This window comes from Haliaeetus leucocephalus, unplaced genomic scaffold (assembly GCF_000737465.1).
Source record: "Haliaeetus leucocephalus isolate CR32 unplaced genomic scaffold, Haliaeetus_leucocephalus-4.0 Scaffold151, whole genome shotgun sequence".
In the NCBI taxonomy this organism is placed as follows: Eukaryota; Metazoa; Chordata; class Aves; order Accipitriformes; family Accipitridae; genus Haliaeetus; species Haliaeetus leucocephalus.
The window spans coordinates 7,928,154-7,949,780 of NW_010972587.1; the positions used below are offsets into that span (position 1 = coordinate 7,928,154).

Consider the following 21,627-nt stretch of genomic DNA (forward strand, 5'->3'; position numbering starts at 1 on the left):
GGGGGGAGAGGGGTGACGGCCCGCAGAGCTGGGCTCCCGTGGCGCCTGGGCTGCTGGGGGCACCCGTGGGCCTCTCGGTGGCTCCCCGCCTCCGGCCGCCTCAGCCGGCGACGGTTTCTCTTCTCCCTCCTGAGACCTCCTCGTTGTCCTCCTACCGACGTTTCGAATTATTGTCCTTGCTTTCATAAAACAGGGGAATTTCCCCCCGCTCTGCTTGCCCTGCTTTTCCCCCCCCCACGCCTTCAGCCACGGCCGCTCCCGTGGCGGTTAGCCGGCCTTCAGCGGAACCCGCTCCCGCTTTTTCACGCCTGTGTTTGCACCAGCAACGCTCGTCTCTTCCAGGGTAACGGGATGTATTTGGAGCCGTCGTGGTAGTATAGCCGTGGTGGGAGGAATTTCGCTTTAGGAGGCTCTCGGTAGTGACAGTTGTGATGGCGGTCTCATAAGTTTCATCCTGTTCGTTTGGGAACAAAATGAAACTCCTGTCAGACTCTTCGCTCTGACTGATTTCTGAAGAACTGAAGTAAAATGAACCAAAAAAAACCCCTCCACATGAGTGGAAAGATGTAACAGTTCTGAGTCCTCCAAATGTTCAAACTCTGGAAGTGTGGAGGACAGCTGGAAAAGGCTTAAACACCGCTTTCCTCTCTATCTGTAATGATGAGTGTCTGGCAAAGGAAGACAGAAAGCAGTTGTATTTCTGACAAGACCTATTTAGGAAGCACTTCATATTTTTAGTAATTTTCAAGTAACTCAGGAGGAGGCCAGCTATGGAACTCTTATTACTGAATTTACTGCAGTCCAAGTAGAAGGGAAACATACCAGTAACACGCTTTCAGGCAGAGCACAGAAATGAAGATAAAGCATCTGAAAGGTATAGTACTTAAGGGGACTGAGCCCAAGCAAAGAGATCAGTTTCAAAACTAAGGTAAAATCTCTGACAAAGCACTTAGCTGAGAAAAACCTGCATCATGCCAATGCTTATGGAGCATAGATAGCTCTCACATAGCGATAGTTCTGAAATGCTATGTTAAATGACACGTGAGACAGGAAAGCACGTTAACTGTAACAGAAGGGTCCGCAGAAAGTAGCATGTGGAGCTGTGTACTTTTTGGCATAGCAGGCAAGCGAAGATAATGATTTGGCTTTGGACAGAGATTGAAGAACTGTGAATTGCTACATCACTTGTAACATTTCTCTCTTGGATTTAAAGACCTTCAAAATATTAACTGTAAGACTCATTTTTAAAGGGTTGAGGTATCTGGGAAAAAAACCCACAGAGTTTATTTATCCATGAAAAAGACACTGGATTATGAATTAACTTTGAGAGCCAGATGGAAACAAGACAGTTGTCCAGTATGCAAGCAAAAGTGTGGGGAAGCAGCGAGGAAAAACTTCTGATGTTTTTGACAGGTAATGTCAGAGTCAGAGCTGATTCAGAGCAACGGGACATAAAATTAAATGTAAATAGAGGCTGGAACAGCACTAATTATTCGCTGAAGTCATCAAAAAGAAAATACTAAAGGAAAATTACCCTGATCTTACCTGTTTCTATGGGAAAGCCCATGAAATGATGCAGACACTGAAGTGGTGGCCTGTAGAGTAGAAAGAGAATCAGGAAGGCAGAGTATTGTTTTGTAGTTTTTAAAATCAGAAAATCATTTAATGATCTATACTCAAAATGCGTGTTACGGAATCCAGTACAGAAATTACTGGAACAAAAGGCACAATTTATGGCTAAAACGAAGCATGTGCTTTAGAAGGTTATGAAGCCTTCATGCTGTGGCTAAAATATAACATTTCTTTGGTTTCTGCAGGGATTACTTTTGCTTATTTAAAAAAAAAAAGAATTGCTCTTTTTTTTCTAGCCTCAAAATTATAGTATGCTATTTAACATTTGTCAGGTTTTGACACACTCTCAAAATTTCTCCAGTATCGTGACAAAATTGGAGGCACTGGGATCAAATGGGCATGTGTTTGCCGATTTGGTCGTTTGTGCCTGACTTGTTTGACTGCATGGTATCTGTCCATCCAGTCATATGGTGAAAATACATTGTAGAATACAAGTTTCTTAGTGAAGATACCTGCAAACATCTACGTGTATTTGAAAATGAACACACTATTAGCCTGTATTAAAGTTAGGATTGAGAAACTTGGTATCATAACTTACTTGAGTGCATTAGTACAACTTCATAACATTAGAGATCAGAAACCATTAGAGATCTTGAAACCCAACATAAACAGAAATGGCTCTTCCTTATATTCCTCTAAAATATTAACTGTTTGTGTGGTTGTTCTTCAAAATTATCAGATATTTCAATGTAGTTATTTAGATTTACCTTGAAATGGCTGCTAAAATGTTCTCATGCTATCATTCATAGAACTACCTTTTATTGGAGTGTGGCGATGAGCATAGATTTATTTTGCATGCTCAAATGACACTGTGGTCATGTACCCCAGATACCTTACTCAAAATATGCATAAAATGACATTTTGATTTCACACGGTAAAACCTTTGCTTTGTAAGAGTTTGAGAAGTTTTACATTTATACATTCACAATCCCTAAACTATTATGAAAAGTTTTCTAGAATCTGTTCTAATAGGGTTCCCAAATTAAATCATAGGGAAACATAAGCTACGTTTGACAGAATTGATCTGAAAATGTGAAGTTGTCAGTTCCTACTCACATAGCTGTGCAAACTAAAAAGTAACATTATTGCAGATTGGCACGAAACTGTTATTCTGCACAATATTTTATGTTACTATAGGGATTTTGACAACTACATATGCTGAATAGAAGCTAGCAAGCAAGAAATTCTGTTATACAGTATTATATGCAAGAAGATAATCATGTTACAGAACATGTAATGTTCTGTAAATCAGTTTCAAAGAACATTTTCAGATACTCATCAGATGATATTTCATTATAATGACCATACAAAGGGTAGAACCCTTGTTTTCAGTTGTACCATACAAAAAAATTTCAGATCCATTTTTAGATACAGAAAACTGTTTTATATTTTTATACATCAAAAAGCTGACATTTGCCATACTGCATCTCATTTATCACGTCATTGCTGTAAATTGGACACAGGCACAGAAAAATCTGTGTTTTAAGTATTTTCATATTTTACTGTAAATTACTGTTTGTACCATAATTCCAATTTTTTTGCATATGTTTCTTTCCTCTGAAGATTTATTTGCAAATGTATGGACTGACTGGTTAAAAGACATACTAGATGTCATCTTGTGAGCAACCAAAGTAGAAACATTTTGAGAAAACTAACATTTTTAATATTCAAAAATAATAGTAATCTGATAACTGCCATTCCATAGCTTGAAGTCATGCTTCAGATACCTTAATATAGTTGTTTTTTTTCTTTTAATTGGCAAGCTGGAACAACAATTTATATTTGGCAGGAGTGTTATTACAGATGATATACTAGTGATCGTGCATGAAATCCTACTAGCTCTGTTCATGTTCTTCCATCAGATAACTGAATTCAGGGACATTATAGAACACTGGGTATTACTGCATTTAATATCAGTTAAGTGAGATTTGTAAGAAGAGTTAATATATTTTATGTCAGGTGCTGAAAAGGTGAAAGCAGGCAAGTGGTGGGTTTAGAAGCTTTCCATGAGTTCTGACAAAGAATCAGAAAATTCTAAATTTCAATAATCAGTCTTTAACCTAGGAAAGTTACGAAGTTTCACGATAAGTTGTATTTGTGCAATATAGTGGGATCAGCAGGAAGTAATGTGAAAGGAAGACTGGGTTGCCAAATATTGTGAACTCTCATGTGCCGAATATTTGCTTATGCTGTTGATCTTGGGAGCTATTTGAAAGTTAGATGGGAAAAATAAGGATAAATTTCTTCAAGAGTATATAGGTTTAATGATTTTCCCTGTCAGTGACAGGGTGGTGTGGTGTAAGATGTGATTGTTGGCTGAAAGTTGCTGATGAGGTATATAATATGTATTCCTTACAGAGGAGATGAGAGATACTGGGTTTGCTGTGTTTTGGGTGATGGCTGGTGTTGCAGACGTGAGGTGTCTTAGGTGAATGGCATTCTTGTGTTTAGTCATTTGGTAGATGTTAAGGGTATCACCATTACAATATCCAAGAAGTTGGTGTTCATCCAGTTTGAAGAAAGGTGACTGTAGACCTTACAGTAGAAATGGATGGGAGAGCCCTAGCTTTCATTCCAGATAATAGCTTCAGTACAGTATTGATTAAACAAAATATTCAACTTGTGGTAGCTTGTGCAGGTGTGTCATCCTTGTGTGCATATTTGTGCGCATTTTTTGAATTAACTGTTGTCTGCTCTGAATGACACCTCTGGATGAAGAGATACATATGCTGGCGTAGACCTTGTAGAAACTTCTGTTGGACTGGGATGCCATTTTGGGTTGAGACGGTAGGCAAGTCTGATGCTTTGAAACAAACCTTTTCCAGTACCTATTTCTGTACTGTGCATTGGAGGGCTGGTGTTGACATCGGCATAAGTGAATTTATTTCCAGTTAAGGAAACTAGTGTACTTAAAGATCCTGCCTATTGCAGTGAAACAAACATGTCGCAAGTATCGAAATAGATCATGTTTATAAACAACATATAAGTACCTAATTTGTCAGTAACGTTTGCATTCGTTTCTGCCTTTTGAACTAAAGCAAATACATAAATGTAATATTTATGACACCTATAGGATATTTCAGGTTGGTTTATATTTTTTCTGTTTATTTCTACTGATACCATTGAAAGTTTACAGAATTGTAGAATGTAGAATTGTAGAATTGTACATTAAGAACAATTCTAAGCTGCTTAATATTACTGGAAGAATGGATATATTAGTACACTTGGAGTCAAGGAAAGCATCTTCTAATAGACTAGATATGTGAAAGTGACATGTTTTTGTGAATTTTATTATCCTGTTGTATGGAGGAAGAACGGTGTTATTTCTTCTTGCACCCCCAAGTATCTGATGCTATGGTAATGGTAGAAAGCACATTTTTTTCTACTAGTGATACAGTTCAGTGTATTTAAAATATAAAAGTCAATCAAAAACATCCAGTATCTAGCCAGACATTTTGAAAAAATACTGCTTATAAACCAAAATGCATTTAATAGATAGGTAATATACATGTATGAAAATGAAAATTATAAAACTCCAGTTTTATTCAGATGTTTCTCATGCATCTCACGTACGTTAAAGAAATATTTTGTAACAGCATGACATTCCAATGTATTTTCAAATCTCCTTTATTTCATATAATGTTATGCCATGAAGAAAAGAAGTGGATTTTGGGGGAAAGTTTTTTACTTGGTCGATTTTTGTTTTGTTTTGTCATAAAAGATTAGCCAGTGTATTTAAAAATATGTGCCAGTTGATATAAAGATTGTATGTTTCAGTGTTATGTGCTCCAGTTTTCTAAAATGGCAAAAAAACCCCAAACCATACTGGTTACTGAGGAAATAAAATTTGGAGATAAAGAACAACATAAATGTATATTAGAATGGGCCAGACTTCTCTCCGGTGTATTATACTAAATACTATACTAATTCAAAGAAGTCATAATATGCATGAAACAAAGTGGAACACCCACTTCTCATCAAGAAAATTAGATTTCTTCTTCACCTGGCAAAACTGCTGAATGGCTGGCTGGTCAAAATATCCCTCTGCACCTTTTGACTTAATGTCTCATGTCTATCGGTTTCTCAAGAATTGTTGGCATATAATTGCTTGTTGAATCCCTTAAACCTTGTTCTCGACAGATTAGTGATTTCTTACCACTGCATCAGACCTAAAGATTTCTATGCATTTTTACTGATTCAGACTACATTCATTTTGTGAATGTCTATAAATTTTCTGGAATGCTGTTCATTCCCAGAAAATCTAAAATAAGTTAAATGACTGAACCCCCTGTTAAAAATGAACTGAAATTTTCTTCTTCAGCAATAACTCAAGCTGTGACAGTTTCTTGTAAGAACTCCTTGCATAAAATTTACCCAACAGAACTCAAAAATACTGTTTGTGTGTAGATTTTCACCTCCTTTTATGGTTTTTGAAACTTTTGGGGTGGGGGGGCGGAAGCGCAATTCTGTACATTGTCCAAAAGTGTTTGATTATCTTATCCCATTATATTAGTCTCTTCCATTATTTGCTTGATTTGAAGGTATAGTCAGAAAGGAAATTTATTTTTCTTTAGTCATTTCAAAATGCACGCATCTAATTTCTTGTCTGCCTCTAACATATCTCCACAGAGACACTGGAAAACAAAATTACCCCTTCTCCCTAAAAACTTTGCAGTCTGTTCTGGTTTAGTGTTTCTCTTTGTTTCTGTTCTCTAGTATCAAGTTACACCTTTATCCTTTCACTAACTAAAAGTTACTGGATGTTCAGAAGTTCAAAGAAGGAAGCCTTTTATAGAGAAAGGTGGCTTGCTTTCTAATTTTGTCATAGAGAGGAGTAAGAAGTGCCATACAGAAACTGAAATAACATTAATTCTGGTCATAGCTTAGACAATATTGATTCTTTCTTAGGTCCAAAGTTTGGTTACTGGAATTAAGCCTTTGTAGCGTAATACTATGAAAATTAACATGTTGACACTGTTGGGACGGTTTTCAATAAATTGTAATATATGCATGACCTTTAATTGTGGTCATGCAAGAAAATTAAGAGCATTAGAGGTGAGGTCAATTAAAAACAGCTGTATCTGTTGTCATGCAGGTGGGTAGGCCAGATTCAGGAAAGCTACCGTGCTAGGTATGTACTTGCTCAACATCTACCCATAAGACAAAAGGCAAACCAGGAGATATTTTCTAAATCTTTCTAACTGCTGGACTGGTTAGCTTTTATATATTTTAAAGAATTACAAAATTATTAGCAAAGCTATGTAGAATTCACAAATAAATAGTTTTAGCTGAAATAGAGAGGACTTAGACAATACAAAACCATCTCAGAATTAATAAATGATTCATACCAATATGTTTCACCTAAAAATAAGTGTACATTTTTGAAACTTAAGAACTAAGTAATACCAAACTGAAGCATTTCATCCTGAGTCAAACAAAATATGCATTGGAATCTAACTTTGGCTCACACCTGATTGGTAATAAAAATTAATTTAATTCTCCCAGCAGATTCACCAGTTACAAAGCAGCTTGGAAAGTATGTGAATATGGTGATTGTAAATCAAAACAGTTCATATATTGAACAGCTGCATTTCTTAAAAAATCTAGTAGTGTGTGTTGTCAGATGGGGATGATTAGGAAATTTATAATGAGCAAGTTTGTAAACAAAAGAGAAGTGATAATGTTGCTTGAATTCTCTTGTTGATTATACTAAAGTAGCTCTGCTAAAACAATAGATTTTTCCACATTTACACTAGTTGAGATAAGAGCAAAATTTGACTGCAGTTCTGAAGGGGGAATACAGCTGAAGAAAAATAATGAGTTTTCCCACTTATGGAAGCAAAGTAAATGATTACTTCTGTCTGATACTAAGAATTTATTGCTTGTACTTCTCTGTCAGCACTATTACAGAGATGTTAAGCACTGTTGACAGAAATCTTTTCTTTTTCTTTTCTGTACAGATGATGACAACATGTTTTCCAATGTGTTTTGTGAAAACTCTAAGAAGCTTATCAATGTACGTTTGTTTGCCCTGGCTGCTAAATATTATTCTTTGTCCAGCTTTGGAGTGTGTACCCGATTAGAAGATGTACTTGAAGCACTGAGAGGAGACAATCAAGGAACAACAGGTATATTTACATTTGTATTTAAATTTTTACTTATTCACTATAGGACCTTTGGTTTTGGAGAGTGGTTTGTTGGGTTTTTCTCCTACATGCTTCTCACTTCAATTTTCATTTGTTCCCAGATAGTTTCTTCATTGCCTTTGTTTAGAAAATGGATTCTCTTACTAAAATTTGAGCAAAGACGTCACAGCGTTCAGTACCTATAGACCCTTCCTGAGATTCAGTTTTAAAGGGGGTGAGATAGACAAGCAGGCACATCATTTTTTGAGATATCTTGTTAATTCCCTTTGTTTTTCTTCTCCTTAAGCAGCAGGAATCATGGTTGCTATTCTTGATTTTTTTTAAAAGTCTCACCCTAAAATCTGGCAAGTGGGTTTTCATGTTACATCTTCTGTTTAATATTAAATATGTGCTTTGGCATTTAGCTGAATATGGTCCAATAAGTGTTTGATGTCTCAAAAAAATTCATTTTTATTCATTCTGTATGTTTTGGACCAATACCAATTATATGTCATAAAACTAGAGTAATTTCATTTTCTGTAGTTAAAGACATTGAATTAAAACACTCTCAAGTTGGCATCAAGTTGGACACTGGAAGTCTTACCCTTCATTATATTTTTTGTATCAGATGATAAACTGGCATTTATACTTACTTGGGCTGCTGTAATTTTCACTGAAAACGTGCTCTTCATGGAGTCCTCAATCTTTATAGATTTGTCACTGTCTTTCAGATTTCTCATTAGTTTTTCAGAGGCAGACTGAGCAGCTCTCTGTCTTTGCCTTCTAGTGTGTTTTATCTCTGTAATATGTTAAAAGTCTGATGTTTCTTATCCTAAGTAATAACACCATTATATATATGTTGTGCATCTCTCCCGTTTTCTACAGCAATCTTCTCCTTCCAATTTTGCCATTTTCCATGATTGGCTCCCCAGTTTTTCATTTCTTCAGAAATACTAAAATGCCATAGCTAAGATAGTCTTAATGGGTTGTTGTGCATTGGTCTTACTTCCTGGCTTCTTTCCTTTTGCCCTTCTTTCATCTGAAGCCCTTTTTTCTTGTTTGACAACTGCATGCTGCTTTTCTTCTGCTTGCTTTTTAGCTCTTTTCATTTTTATTATGCTCTCATTCCCTGTGTTCCGCTTAATTTTCTGTAATTCTCTAGTTCTACTTTGTTATCCTTGTACTTGAGTTCATATCTGGATTAGCTTTCTTAGACAAAACTACAAGGCTTCTTTCATCTTCTTGTCATGCAGAATGGAGCATCAGGATAAGGCAGTTGCTGAATATTTTATTCTGTGTCTTGCAGGAGTGCTGCTCAGTTGGGTAACTCGGGCCTGGGTTTGTGATGCAGTAATTCTAAATTGTTCTTTATAGAAAAAATAAAACATGTTCCAAATGTATGCAATGGTATTATAATTCAAAACCTTTGTGTTGAATTGGCAGTAAGAATCAATTAAATTAACTTAATTGAAGTTCCTGGTAATCATTTGGCAGAAGCAAAATACCAAATTACGGATTCATAACGTGCAAGTTGCCAAATGAAAGTTGTGATCTTTTAACTTAAGCTGTTTTAGATGTTTTGGACTTAATTCTGTATTTCAGAAAATATATTCATTTCCTGACATACTAAAGCTTGCAAGTCAAAAGAAGTGTGAGTCTGAGAAAATTGGCAACTTTACCATGGCCTTGCTCATATTCTGAAAAGTATGCATCAGGATAATTCCATTTATGTTTCAGATGTTTTTAATACATTTTCTTGTTCTAAGACAAACATGCTTATGAGCCTATTCCCACAGTTTGCATACTTGCATAGCTCTCTAACTTCTTCACCATCTTAACGTAGACATATTGCTATCCTTCCTTGGAATAATTGGTAAGCACAAACATTTCAAGCATACTGTGGACACAGCTACTCAGAATGGAGTTCTGAGTCTAAAGGGCTTTCTCCATTGCTTCCTAATGAAGGTCATTGTGGTCCTTACAGCACCATCAGGTTGCTTGCACTGAGCCCATGGGGTCCAGAAGAGCCTGGCCCAAGGGGAGGAAGCCAGCAGGAAGAATTTATCTTGTTACAGGTCCGCATCCAATATAAGAAGTGAGGGTTGCTACAGTACTGAATTAAGAGTACTCTCTACATTTGCAATGTGTTTATTGCAAAGGTAGTAGTCATGCAATGACTGTTAACGAATCCGTCTTTAAATGCTATATACTGGATATCACTCTGCCTCAATGTTTTTTTTTAGTATACGGTTATCCTGGTCCCTCACTTTGGCTTATGGAATTAAATCATAGTAGTGTAACTTCTGTATAGGTGGTGTTGTCTGGTGTGGACTGTGAATTATTTTTTTTTATCTGGTATATCTGAATTCCCACAGGTAGCTGGGGTATAAAACCCCTGCACCCTGCCATAGGAGATCTTAGGAAGATCTGTGTTAGCCCCGTATAAAGGATAGTCAGCTGTTCAGCTGTGACAGTTCAGCTTCACAACTAAAGATGTAGCTGTAAATGGCATTATAGAGTTGAAGCAGTTTTTCAAATGGAAAGCAGCTACCTGTGCTAGGGATTCACAGTGGAAATGAGTACCATTTCAGTACCAGCTAAAACTAGTAACATTAAGCGTTCTGTTACTCTATTATATCGAGGGTACTTCTGTGAAGTATTCGAACCCCACTTTCTTTTTTCATCACAAAAGGAGATAGATCTCTAAATTTCTTATGTTTTTTTAAATTAGTATTTGTTCTGCTTGCAGCAGTTGTACACATAATAAGGGAATCTACATGTGTGATTATTTGTTTCAAGAAAGTAATTTTGTGATAGCAGAATGAATTTACACAGTTTGTTTAAAACTAGTATACATATTTTTTTTCAAATTTGCAGTTGTCTTGGTAATATAACAGTCCCCAAATAGAGTTTTTTCTATTAGATTGTAATATGTCTGATTTTTTTTCAAAATAATGCTAAAAAATCTATCAGAATTTTGCAGAAAAAAATCCATAATTTTCTGCACAGTATCATTTTTCCTGAGCTGAAATACAAGCAGAGTGCTCACTCTGCAAAAGGTAGGAAAGAAGCCTAAAAATGGTTAAGAAACTTTAGTAGCTAAGGTGATAAATACTTTATATACGTAGGTATAAGCAAACTATGATTTTTCTGTGTGGAACCTCAGCTTTTGTAAATTGGGTCTTGTTTCTGGATTTCTGGATTCCTTCCATGTTTGAAATACTTATTTGACATTAAGTTGGGTCTTGTTTCTGGATTTCTGGATTTCTTCCATGTTTGAAATACTTAATTTGGCTTAAGTACTCTCTGAAATGGTACTTCACACAGCATTACCCAATTCAGTCTTTTGAGTTCATACAATACCAAAGAGTAAAAGGTGCAATATGTGGTGATAGTTCAAAGTGACAGTGCTGCTTTGGAGAACAGTCAAACAACTTTTATTTCTGTCAAGAAGTTAAATGTCTGTTTCTTCCTGTTCCCATTCTGCCTCTTCTTCTGATGAGCCTATCCAGGCACAAAAATGTTCAAATATAAAAAAAAAGAGACTTTTTAAATTTTTTTTTTTCTGTCTTTTTTCTTTCTTTTGAAATGCTTACAAATTAAGAGGTTTTTAGGACACCGGGTAGATCTTCACAATTTGAAAGTTAAGGAGAATCTTTAGTGAAATGACAAACACTTGTTTCTGCTGTTTGTTTTGTTTAAAAGTATTTTAGTCTATTTTTTTCTTTTGTCAGTTCATAGAGTCTATATTAGATTTTAAGTATTGTCATAACAGTTTATTATAAAAAACCAGATGTTTAAGAAATGGAGAGATCCTGTGGGTTTTGGGAAAAATAGAGAAAACATTAGGTTTCTCATGAGCTCAGTTCAATTCCCTACTCTCTTCTAAAGAAGTAACACTCTTGGCTCTGTTCCCAGCATGATCTGATCAAGGAATGAACATAGTTTTTGTCTAATGATCAGTTTCTGGACAGATGAACACGTACTGTGCAAAAAGCAGAGAACAGGAAAGTATATTAATCTGCCTAGTCATGTAGAAAAGTCTTGTTTTCTAGGAGCATACTCATCAGTAATGGTCCAGTTTCTTCTGCCATCACTCAGACTTACAAAAATTTCCATCAATTTAACTAGAGCCAAGTGTACTGTAGTGTTGGTTGCCTATGAGAAATGTGTGGGTTTCTCCCAAGGGAGTGACTTCTGAGCTCCTCCTTTGGTTGGGGGATGTAGGGATTAGCAAGTGGGTGCTTCGTATTCTCTGCAAGCAGTAAACCCGTGGCAGAAATTGACTCCATCTCATTAACACATTCTCCAGCAACACTGAAATGAATGATTTTGTACCATAAAGATGTAGTAGTTCTATAACCCATCTATAGGTTAAAAAAATAAAGGTGTATCTTCCTTTGAGTTTCCCCAACATCACTCATAACTTTTATTTGAGATATCTTCCACTTGATATTCTGGTCAAATCTGTATAATTAACAAGCCATACTGTGTGATTATTAATTGTCTCTGTCCTTATATTTCACCTATGTAAAGCTAAATGTGATAAATGACACAAAAATAAATATTTTTGAATGAACAGGAAGAACAGTTTTATGGTAGTAGCTCTTGTCTAATATTTGGTCAGGTATTAGATATGCTACATCTTAAAACTACACCAACAGTACTAAGTTTTACAGTGTGGAATTTTACTAATTCATCTGTAATTCAGAAGTTTAGTCTTGTAATAATTTAATGAGTTTTTAATTAAAAATTACTATCCTTAAAATATAAAAATACTATAGCATATTTTTAGGCTGGTATTTTTTCTGATTGATCAGAAATCTTTATTATTATGGGTTGTGTTAATGTGTATATATTTTCTTAATCTGATACAGGTATCAAAACTGATGAGTTTATGAATAATAAGAAATCACATGAAGTGCAGGTGATGTCAGAGCTGATAGACAACATAGCGAATTACTGTGGTATAAAGCAGGTAAGAAAGCATTTCTTACTGTGTGTTACCTTGTACCTTCCAAATTATTCTCCTTATTGTGTTTGAGTACATGATTTTGATATTCCGTCACTGCTGTTCTTATTTTTCCTGTAAATAATTGTACCTAAAGAACAATTAGGGCCAAGAACCTTTACGGCCAAGCTGAAGGACAATTTTGTTTACAAATGTATCATTCCAAAGGAGCTGCCTTTCAATGAGTCACAATCATTTTATGACTCATGAAAAATATTAAGAAATTATAATCATCCTCTATACATTGAGCAGCTAAAAATTGTACTGCTTTTTGCTATACGCGAGTACTGCCATGTTTATCAGTATTATATTGCTGGGAATTTACCATAAGCATCACTAGGAGAGCAAAACTTCGTTCTTCTGTCAGGCAGACAAGAATGCCACATAGAGACCCAAATAGAAGATCTGAGAAATTTTGAAAGCTCATCTTATTCTGGCACAAGAGATTTAAATTATTTCCTATTGTTTAATGCTGTTCACCTTTATTTAACATGGGTTGTTTAATTAGGAATTTAGTTATGACCTTTTTAGTTTGAAGAGAGACCAGATTAAGCAGAGATTTATGTAGCAGAGTGTGCATAAAATACATTTGGTAGAACATGTGTGAGATTCAGACACCCAACATCATTACCACCCAGTGATTACTCTATGAGTTGGCCGTTTCATACATCAGATGGCAAGTTCATCCTTGGATGGTGAAGAATTGCAGGATTCCTTTCTGAAATTTGATTGTAACTTATCCTTTCTTTTTAGCGTGTAATTGTGATTGCACAGTGCACTAGATCACTGTTGCATTAAAACCTCGTAGATGTTCACTTGTGGATCTGTTGGCAATACTTGAGTACCATATTTCACATTCTATTAGACAAAAGTACACCAATACCATTTCCTTGTTTTACATACAAGTAATTTTTCTGTAAGCTTTTTAAATGTTAAACTTTCTGTTAGATTCCACGTCTCAGACCTTTGTTGTGGTAATAACTAAGTATTACTAAGTATCTGGGTGAACTGAGTTGGTTTAATCATTTTAACCTCTATAATGCTAGTAACTGGCTAATGTAGCTTCATCCTCGCTTTAAACTGTAGATGACTAGTGACTCTGGACACTGCATTTGATTCCTTTCTACATCTGAGCTGCACTTGCTTTCTGTGCAAGGGGCTGTAAGTGTAAATGGAGACCAATTTCCTCCAGCCTAATACTTGTTCCCACAAAGATTTGTGGAGAACAAACTATATTTGTTTAAAACCAAAGATTAATAAGGTATGTGCCCAGATTTTATGCTGAACATATTCCCTCTGAGCCTTTTTTTTCCCTAAGTAAATACGTCTGAGTATGGTTTCAAATTAAGATATTGGTTGTGAGTAAGGGGGAAGAGACAACTGCAGTTGGGCAGGCCAAGTCTGTATTACCATGGTCTCTGGTGTATCTTGTCCCCCATACTGTGCCTGGCCTTTGAATGGGAGAGTGCTAGTTGGCCTGCTTCATCCCTGCACCAGGGGGGCTGCTCAGAATTAATGGTGTGGCCAGTTGAGTGCTGGGGGTAGAGTACATGGCCGTGCTTTGTTCTGGTTAGTGGTAGAGATGTAACTGCAGCGTCCTGAGTTGCTACTGCTGCCACCACAGACCGAAGGGCAGGCCCCAAAACTTGGGTTCAGCTCTGAGTTGCTGAAGCTGAACTTTGATTAGAAAGTTATTTGGCTCAGGCTGAGTTTAATTTAGATAATGTAGATGATGCGGTACTCTTGATAGGTTTGGGTCAGGCCTGTGGCATCCTTGAAAACAGAGATCAAAACTCTGAATCCTGACCATCTGTTTTGTGAGGAACAACTGATGAAGGCAAAGTTTTAAGCAGTCTTCTCCTTACAACTGGGATTACCAAGTAAATAGAGAGCTGCAGTTCAGGCCAAATATTACTGGATGAGACGCAGTCAATTTGTGAGCATCTGTGATCGCTTACAGCGATGGAAGGCGATCTCTCCAGCAACTCTTTCAAGAGCCAGCCGCAGTGACAAGTGTGGGTGCCCTCAACAGCCGTAAAGTGGATGCACTCTGTAAAGAATAGAAATACAGTAGCAGCAGATTTGTGAAAGTAATTTCTTCTATCATTAGCATGTTTTTTGCCTTGCTTAGCTTTTGCTTCAGGCAAGTATTAGTTGTTCAAGTGTTGAAGACTTTAATGTACTGAAAAAGCTGTAGGAGAGCGTAGTTTGCTTATAATGCAATACTAAGTGTTCTCTGGAAGGTGGTGTTTCATATAGCATTTTCATTTAGATTTTAAATAGTTCCTGTGAGATTCAGGAATGAAAGGAAAGGAAAACCCATGTTCAGAGAGTAAAAAAGTAGAGCCACCTTAATGACCTAACCTAAGTCCCGATGTAGCTGGTAATAAAATCTCAAACCAATCATTATTAAGTATGTGTCAATATGCCGCGATTTCATCCAGTGATTATGCACTTTTATCAGATGGCTTGGAGTATCTTTATACAAAGGATTATTTTCTGTTTATTTTTTGAAAAAATTGTAACATTTAATGAAAAATATTATTGCAGTATGTCACTGAATATGAAATGCTGACTGCTCTATATTAACTTTTTTCCATTTTAGTCATACACTGTAACAAAATTTATTTGTGCAAAGTTACAAATCCCTAATATATGAAAAGAGCTTTCCAGTTACATTAAAAAAAAAAAAAAGAAAAGGCTCCTTCTCAGTTATTAAAAAGCAACTCCTTTTGTTTTGGTTACCTTTCAACTTAAAAAAATATAGGAATTGTAAAGTTTTAGGAGAGTTTTTTCCTTATTGATTTTTTTTCTATCCTTCTCGCAAAACAAAATATATGCAACATTTAATTAAAAAATCTAGAGCTATGAAAACACAACACATGTTTTACAACAGCACGTGTCCTCAGGGTGTTTCTTTCAGATATTACAGATCACTGACAGCTTGAAAAATGCCCTCTGTTTCACCTCCATACCCATGATGTATAATGGGTGGTAGAGGATATTGCTCTCCTGTGGTATTTTATAATATAGTATAATAAATAGTAAAATGAGAATAAAAGCAAAAATTTTATTACTACTGTAATCACTTCTAGGTTAATGATTTGAATTAAAACATTAAAGCAAACTAACTAAAGGGTTTTTTTTCAGTTGTTTACTGCCCCTTTTAAGCATTGTTCCTATTGTACAAGTGGAACTTCATTTTATAAAGAAGTTCTTGATAAAACTATGAAAAGAAGTCAGTGATAATTCTTCTTTGTTTAAATGCACATTTTTTTTCTTTAATGTATTTGTGAAAGTTTTCCTTGGAAATTGCAGCATGTGCAGCAAAAGTTGCGATGTGTAATGTAAGTATGATATAATTCTGCATTCAGCATCCATTAAATCTGTGATTTGGTGCTGGGAAATGTTGGAATGCTTCTGGAAACAAAGTTCTTGATTATGCTGTGCCAGAAACTGTGTTTAAACATAGTACCCAACTCACTATGGACAAGACCTTTGGAGTCCATTATATCATGGAAATTTCATTTTGAAAGTTCATGCTTGGCAGATACGCTATGGATTGCTGATTACCTTTCCTTATGTAATCAAGGGAAGGTAAAGCAGGATTAATTTAATGCCGTCTATTTGTTTAGCACAAGATCATTGCCTTCGTATTTCTAGTCAAATTTTCCTTTCGTTTTAAAACTATTCTCCCAGTGCTAATTTAACAATATATTACTGTTTTCTTTTTACTTGGAAACAACTGAAAAAACCTTACCCAAACAGCAGTTTGTCTTTACAGCCACTAGAGGTCACACGTAGGAGTTGGGAATAATTCACTAGCTGACTCTTGTATCCAAATGCTGCCTTTCACAGAAATAATTAAAAACGTTGTAGAAGTGGAGGTGTGCATGTTCTGCGTAATAGTAGTATCTGTTACATAAAATAGTGGGTAAAATTATTCCTTGAACACTTTTCTTTCCTTCACTTTTAAATAATCTAGGAGAATACTGGTGATAAATGTGATAAATAAATGTCATTTTCAAAAAGTATGCTTAGATTATATCAATTCTATCTCACTAAATCCACTCCTGTACTGATTTCATTCAAGAAATTTGAGGATTGTAGCATACCTAGATGGCGTATATGCAGCAATATCACATGATGAGTGCAGATGAGAAAGCCACGTGCAGCCTGGGTAAATGATTTTTACCTAATAGTGTATATTTGCCACTGTTTTACGTAGTCTTTAGTGACATTGCTTCAAATTTTTCTTTCTAATTCCACGGCTGTACAAATCTTTAACTTTCTTAGAATAAGGAATAAATCTTTCTTTTTCATTTCAGTAGGAGTATTGCTGTACTGAGTATTCTTACCTGGTAAAAAACTATGCAGTTGAGTTTAAGATGGATCCATGCAGTGTATGCTGCTATTTGGACTTGCAAATATCAATGTAAGCTTTCTTAAGAATGAGTGACAGACCAAGAACAAGACCTAGATGTTCTTGAATCAAACACTTTCAGGAATATGTAGAAAGAAGTTATTATATCTAGTCAATATAGTTTTTGGTAGATACCTGAACAGAAGCAAACATTATCATTTTCTTTCCTTAGAGAAATGTCACTCTGCCTATTCTTGTAAAATATTCTGTTATATATTTTTTACAAATTAAAACACACATGATATAAAACAGTAGTTATGTACTTAAAGGTCTCAGGTTACCCTTGTTTCTGCTACTACTCTGTATAGTGTTTTCCTTCCTGTGTTATATCAGTCACTGAACTAGCACGTGCTATCAACTATGAGACAAACTAAACTTGTCAGCTAGTTATCCCTTCTATTTACTCCTTCTTCCAGAACAGGCAGTGGAAAGCACATGTGACATACAAGCCCCTTAGTTTTATTACAAAAGCATCCTCATGTTAATCAAAGCTGTATGGATCATTTTCACAGAATGGGAAAGCGGTATAAATAAGTGTTCTGACATAAAGGGGGATATCAATATCACCTGTCTTTAGGTCACATCTGAAGTGATTAAGTTAGGCACCGAATCTGAAGATGCTTATTTCTGTACACCTAGTGGTAGCAGGCTCCTCAGTATGGTAGCCAGGTGCCTAAAGCTAAATACTGTGAACGCTTTCATTGCTAACTTTATATTCTGACCCAGTTTAGCAAGGGGAGGTGGTGGTGGTTTTTGGTTATTTTCTTTAGCAGAAAGAAGTTCTGTGACAAAAAATATACTGAAAGTCTTTCCCAGAAGAGTCAGGACATATGCATTACATAAGCATTGCAGCATCTGTTTTCTGGAGCAAATCATTTAAGACTTAGTCTGTGTTTTAAAGTCAGAAGGTGGACCAACAAAGCAAAAGAACTAAGTGTATTAGGAGGGATGATACTGATAAGGTAGGTATTAAATCCATGCTTAAATTTTTAGGGAATTATTTTGCTTTTGATTGAAGTATACCTTGTTGCTCATTAATATAGCAAATTTTATTTTCTTTTTTCCCCATTATCTAGGTAATTGATATAGGTTCTGGAAAAGGCTACTTGAGTTCATTTTTGTCCATGCAATATAACTTAAAAGTTTATGGAATTGACTCCTCAAACTCCAACACTAATGGTGCTCATGAAAGGAACAGAAAATTGAAGAAACACTGGAGAGCATATCAGAGTCGAGGAAGAGCAAACCTCAAAAGCCAGAGATTGGAAAAGGCAAATGACAGGCCAGGGGAAAATGAAGTTAAATGTAATGCAATCATTGAAAAGCCCTTAAATTATGACAGCAGTCTTCAAAGTCAGGACCAAGGGACTATCCAAGATTTAGTTCCTTCTTGTGGTTTCACAGAAGTAGCTACATCTGAAACCAGCAAACAAACTGAAGTTGATTTGGTGGCGCGGACACAGTCTGATGAAAGCAAACTTTCTGAAGAGGTTCTTGCTATTTTAAATGTTCTGCCTGCTGATGCTGTAGAAGTTTTTTCTTCATCTCAGTGTAACTGTGGGGAACTCTGTGAAGAGGAAAAGGCACAAAGAAAAATGGCATCTCTCAAGGCTAAAGCAAGCAAGTCGAGTGAATCAAACCTGTATTTTCCATTGACCTCTTGCATCACCGCAGAAACAGAACTCAGTGACATCATAACAGATCTGGAGGTTATTTTACTAATATTTGAAGTAGATTGTCTATTGTCTTTATATTGCCCTTTTCGTATGTACATACTGTTTGCTGGATGTACATAGAATGCTGTCAGTGGTGTAAATGAATATTCTGGCCCACTAATGTTTTTCAGCCAGTTAGCAGAAGTATGTCTAGCGGATTGTTTTTCTATTTTAATATATGTGTTGGGATTATTATGAATGCATAAAGCAGCCTTTAGAATTTATGGGGTAGATAATAATCAGTTGTCAAAGTTAACAGCATACATATTAGCACATTCAGGTATTTTACAATTGTGGTTATAGATAACATCTAATTATTATGAAAAGAGTTATATTTATCAGGTAGATGGATATATTAAGCACTGGAATTTAAATTTTCTTGAAATTTCTTACTTTTTAAGTTTTATATTTTTGTAATTTCAATTGAACTTTGAAGTCATTGGAGAATTTATTTACTATGTATACTACTCAGCATAAAGATTTTGTAAAGAGCCCTATCTGCAAATAATGTTTTTATATTTTGACTTTTCAGAGTTAGTTTAAGTTCATCTAGTAATTTACTAGCTGGCAGGGATTGTGTCTACACAAACAAGCCCAAGCTCAGCTGCCCAAAGACAGTGACACAAGTCTAGAAGCTATATGGCTGTTTATTTGCTATGCCTGAGCTAACGTACATTTGGGTACATACATTCAGTCTTTTATGGAAAGATAAAAACTTGTCTGTGTTCAGTAGTAACTGAACTATTATATTCAGGGGTATAATTCATCTCTGATTCAAGACCATAAGCTTGTGCTGATGGCCCTATAACTTGAGCTAATAAATCCTACTGAGTGTCTGAGAACATGTGGAGCAAGCTCATGTCTGTCTGCAAAAGATACCCTGAGCAGCAGGGTTTGTTGATGAAGCATATGCCCTTACACTTGCACAGTTGGATTTTGTATCCTCTTAGTATGTAATTTGTAGGATGTAAAAGGTAAAAGAAATCCTATATCACTGCCTTTCTTTATAAATAAAAAAAATTACTGTCAGAAAAGGTAAAAGCTTCATTGTGTTAAAAAATAGTAATAACCAAACTGCACATTATGTGTGATGAATGTGTGTTATTAAAAAACTTCAAAATTTGCAATCATTTACATGTTTTAAAAGTGTTTTGAGAATTTTTAGAAATAAAATATTTTTTTAGAAATAGTTTTACAAATATTTACAATTTTTTATTGTTAACCATAAATTAATTTTTTTTCCTCTAACTTGCCTAAGCTGGGAACAAATGGGAGTGGGTAAAATTAGTATTTACTGATTTATATGCTAAGTTCTGAAATTAATCTGCTGATGAAATATGCTCCAGGACAAGGAGATACCAAATTTTCCTATACTTAAGCCAACAATCCAGAAAGTACTTTCAGTTATACCCAGGCAACCTCACTGAAGTCAGTGGTGGTCCAAAAGTGTACCTGACACAGACAGACTGGCCTCAGATTGTTCAGAAGTTTTGAGCGTTGTAATGTGTTTCCTCTGTCTTGCATGTGGTAGCCATCTTCCACTAGCTTTCTCCTGAAAGAATCTCTCTAACTTTTCCTGTCTTGGGGTTTAAATGTTCCCCTTGCAAGTGCACATCTTCCCTTAGGTTCCAAACTTGTTCCACTATTTCTGTAATTCCATGTGGAAAAAAGCTTTGTGGAATGGTGAGCTGAAGCTGACTGATAGGAAAAAAGTCTTTAAAAACTAAGCTGGACTGAAACTAAACTCTTGTCACCTAAAAATTTTGGATCCTAAGACAAGGAGAGGGCAAGCACAGAGAAGCAGCGCAAAGTGGAAGGTGAGAAGGGGGACAGGGAGAATTAAAAAAACAGAGGAGAGGGGAGGTTTTAGTGTTTTGCATGTACATATGTAATACAGATGGGTGAGAAAATCAGATATAGAGCAGCAAAAGTAGGTGTGCATATGAAGTCAGAATGATTATAGAAAGGTATCCCAGTTGAATGTCTCTGGGCTAATTTCTTGTTGATGACCTTGTTAATAAGGCTGAAATTCAAAGCAACACCATGTTTACAGTGTAGATTCCAACTAATAATGCTGGAAGGGAAATATCTTGTTATGAATGGTGAGAAGAGGGACAATTTGGATGGGGAAATAGAGGGAAAAGGGAAATTGAGGAAAAAAGGAAAGCAGGAAATAGAATGGACAGAAGAACGCAGCATCTGAAGCTGAAGTTCTTTGTGCTATGGAAGAAAGTACCCATTTGTTGTTGAATAGTAATAGGCACACTGCAAAACTGTGGCAGTACTACAGTTTTGGAAATAACAAAGCCTGCTCTGTACTGTTACATCTGTATTTAGAAAGTGGTTTTGATTTCAGCAACTTAAAGTAGTAGAAATGCCATAGATAGGTCCAGCCAGATTTACAGCAGTAAATCTGAAGTAAGAAAAGGAAGTAGCAGTGGTAATAATAACAATAACAGGAAAGCTAGGAAAGGCAAGAGAAAATGGCCCGTGTCCAGTCACCACGTAGATGTTCCCTTCCATGCAGGTAAACCAGCTGCTTTTTATAGTCTTGAACTTCTGCTTCCTCACAGTCGGTGAAGGTAGAGTGCAGAGGTATGTAGTTCCTTACCTGAACAAAGCAATGAGCAGTCTGTCTCCCCACAGAGGCAATGCACCATGTTTTCTTAGCACTGAAGAGCTTTTATTATGCATTGAAAAATTCTAGAACAGAACAGCAGG

At 35.8% G+C, this 21,627-nt stretch overlaps 1 protein-coding gene across 1 annotated transcript in view; it reads left to right on the forward strand.

Annotated features, from left to right (window-relative positions):
* The first annotated feature begins 852 nt into the window (after positions 1–852).
* Positions 853–21,627, forward strand: part of METTL25 (methyltransferase like 25) — a 62,794-nt gene continuing 42,019 nt past the window's right edge. The window contains exons 1-4 of the mRNA XM_010561833.1: positions 853–874; positions 7,593–7,760; positions 12,635–12,735; positions 18,268–18,900. Of these exons, the coding sequence (XP_010560135.1) occupies positions 853–874; positions 7,593–7,760; positions 12,635–12,735; positions 18,268–18,900 (924 nt within the window). The remainder of the gene's footprint in view (positions 875–7,592; positions 7,761–12,634; positions 12,736–18,267; positions 18,901–21,627) is intronic.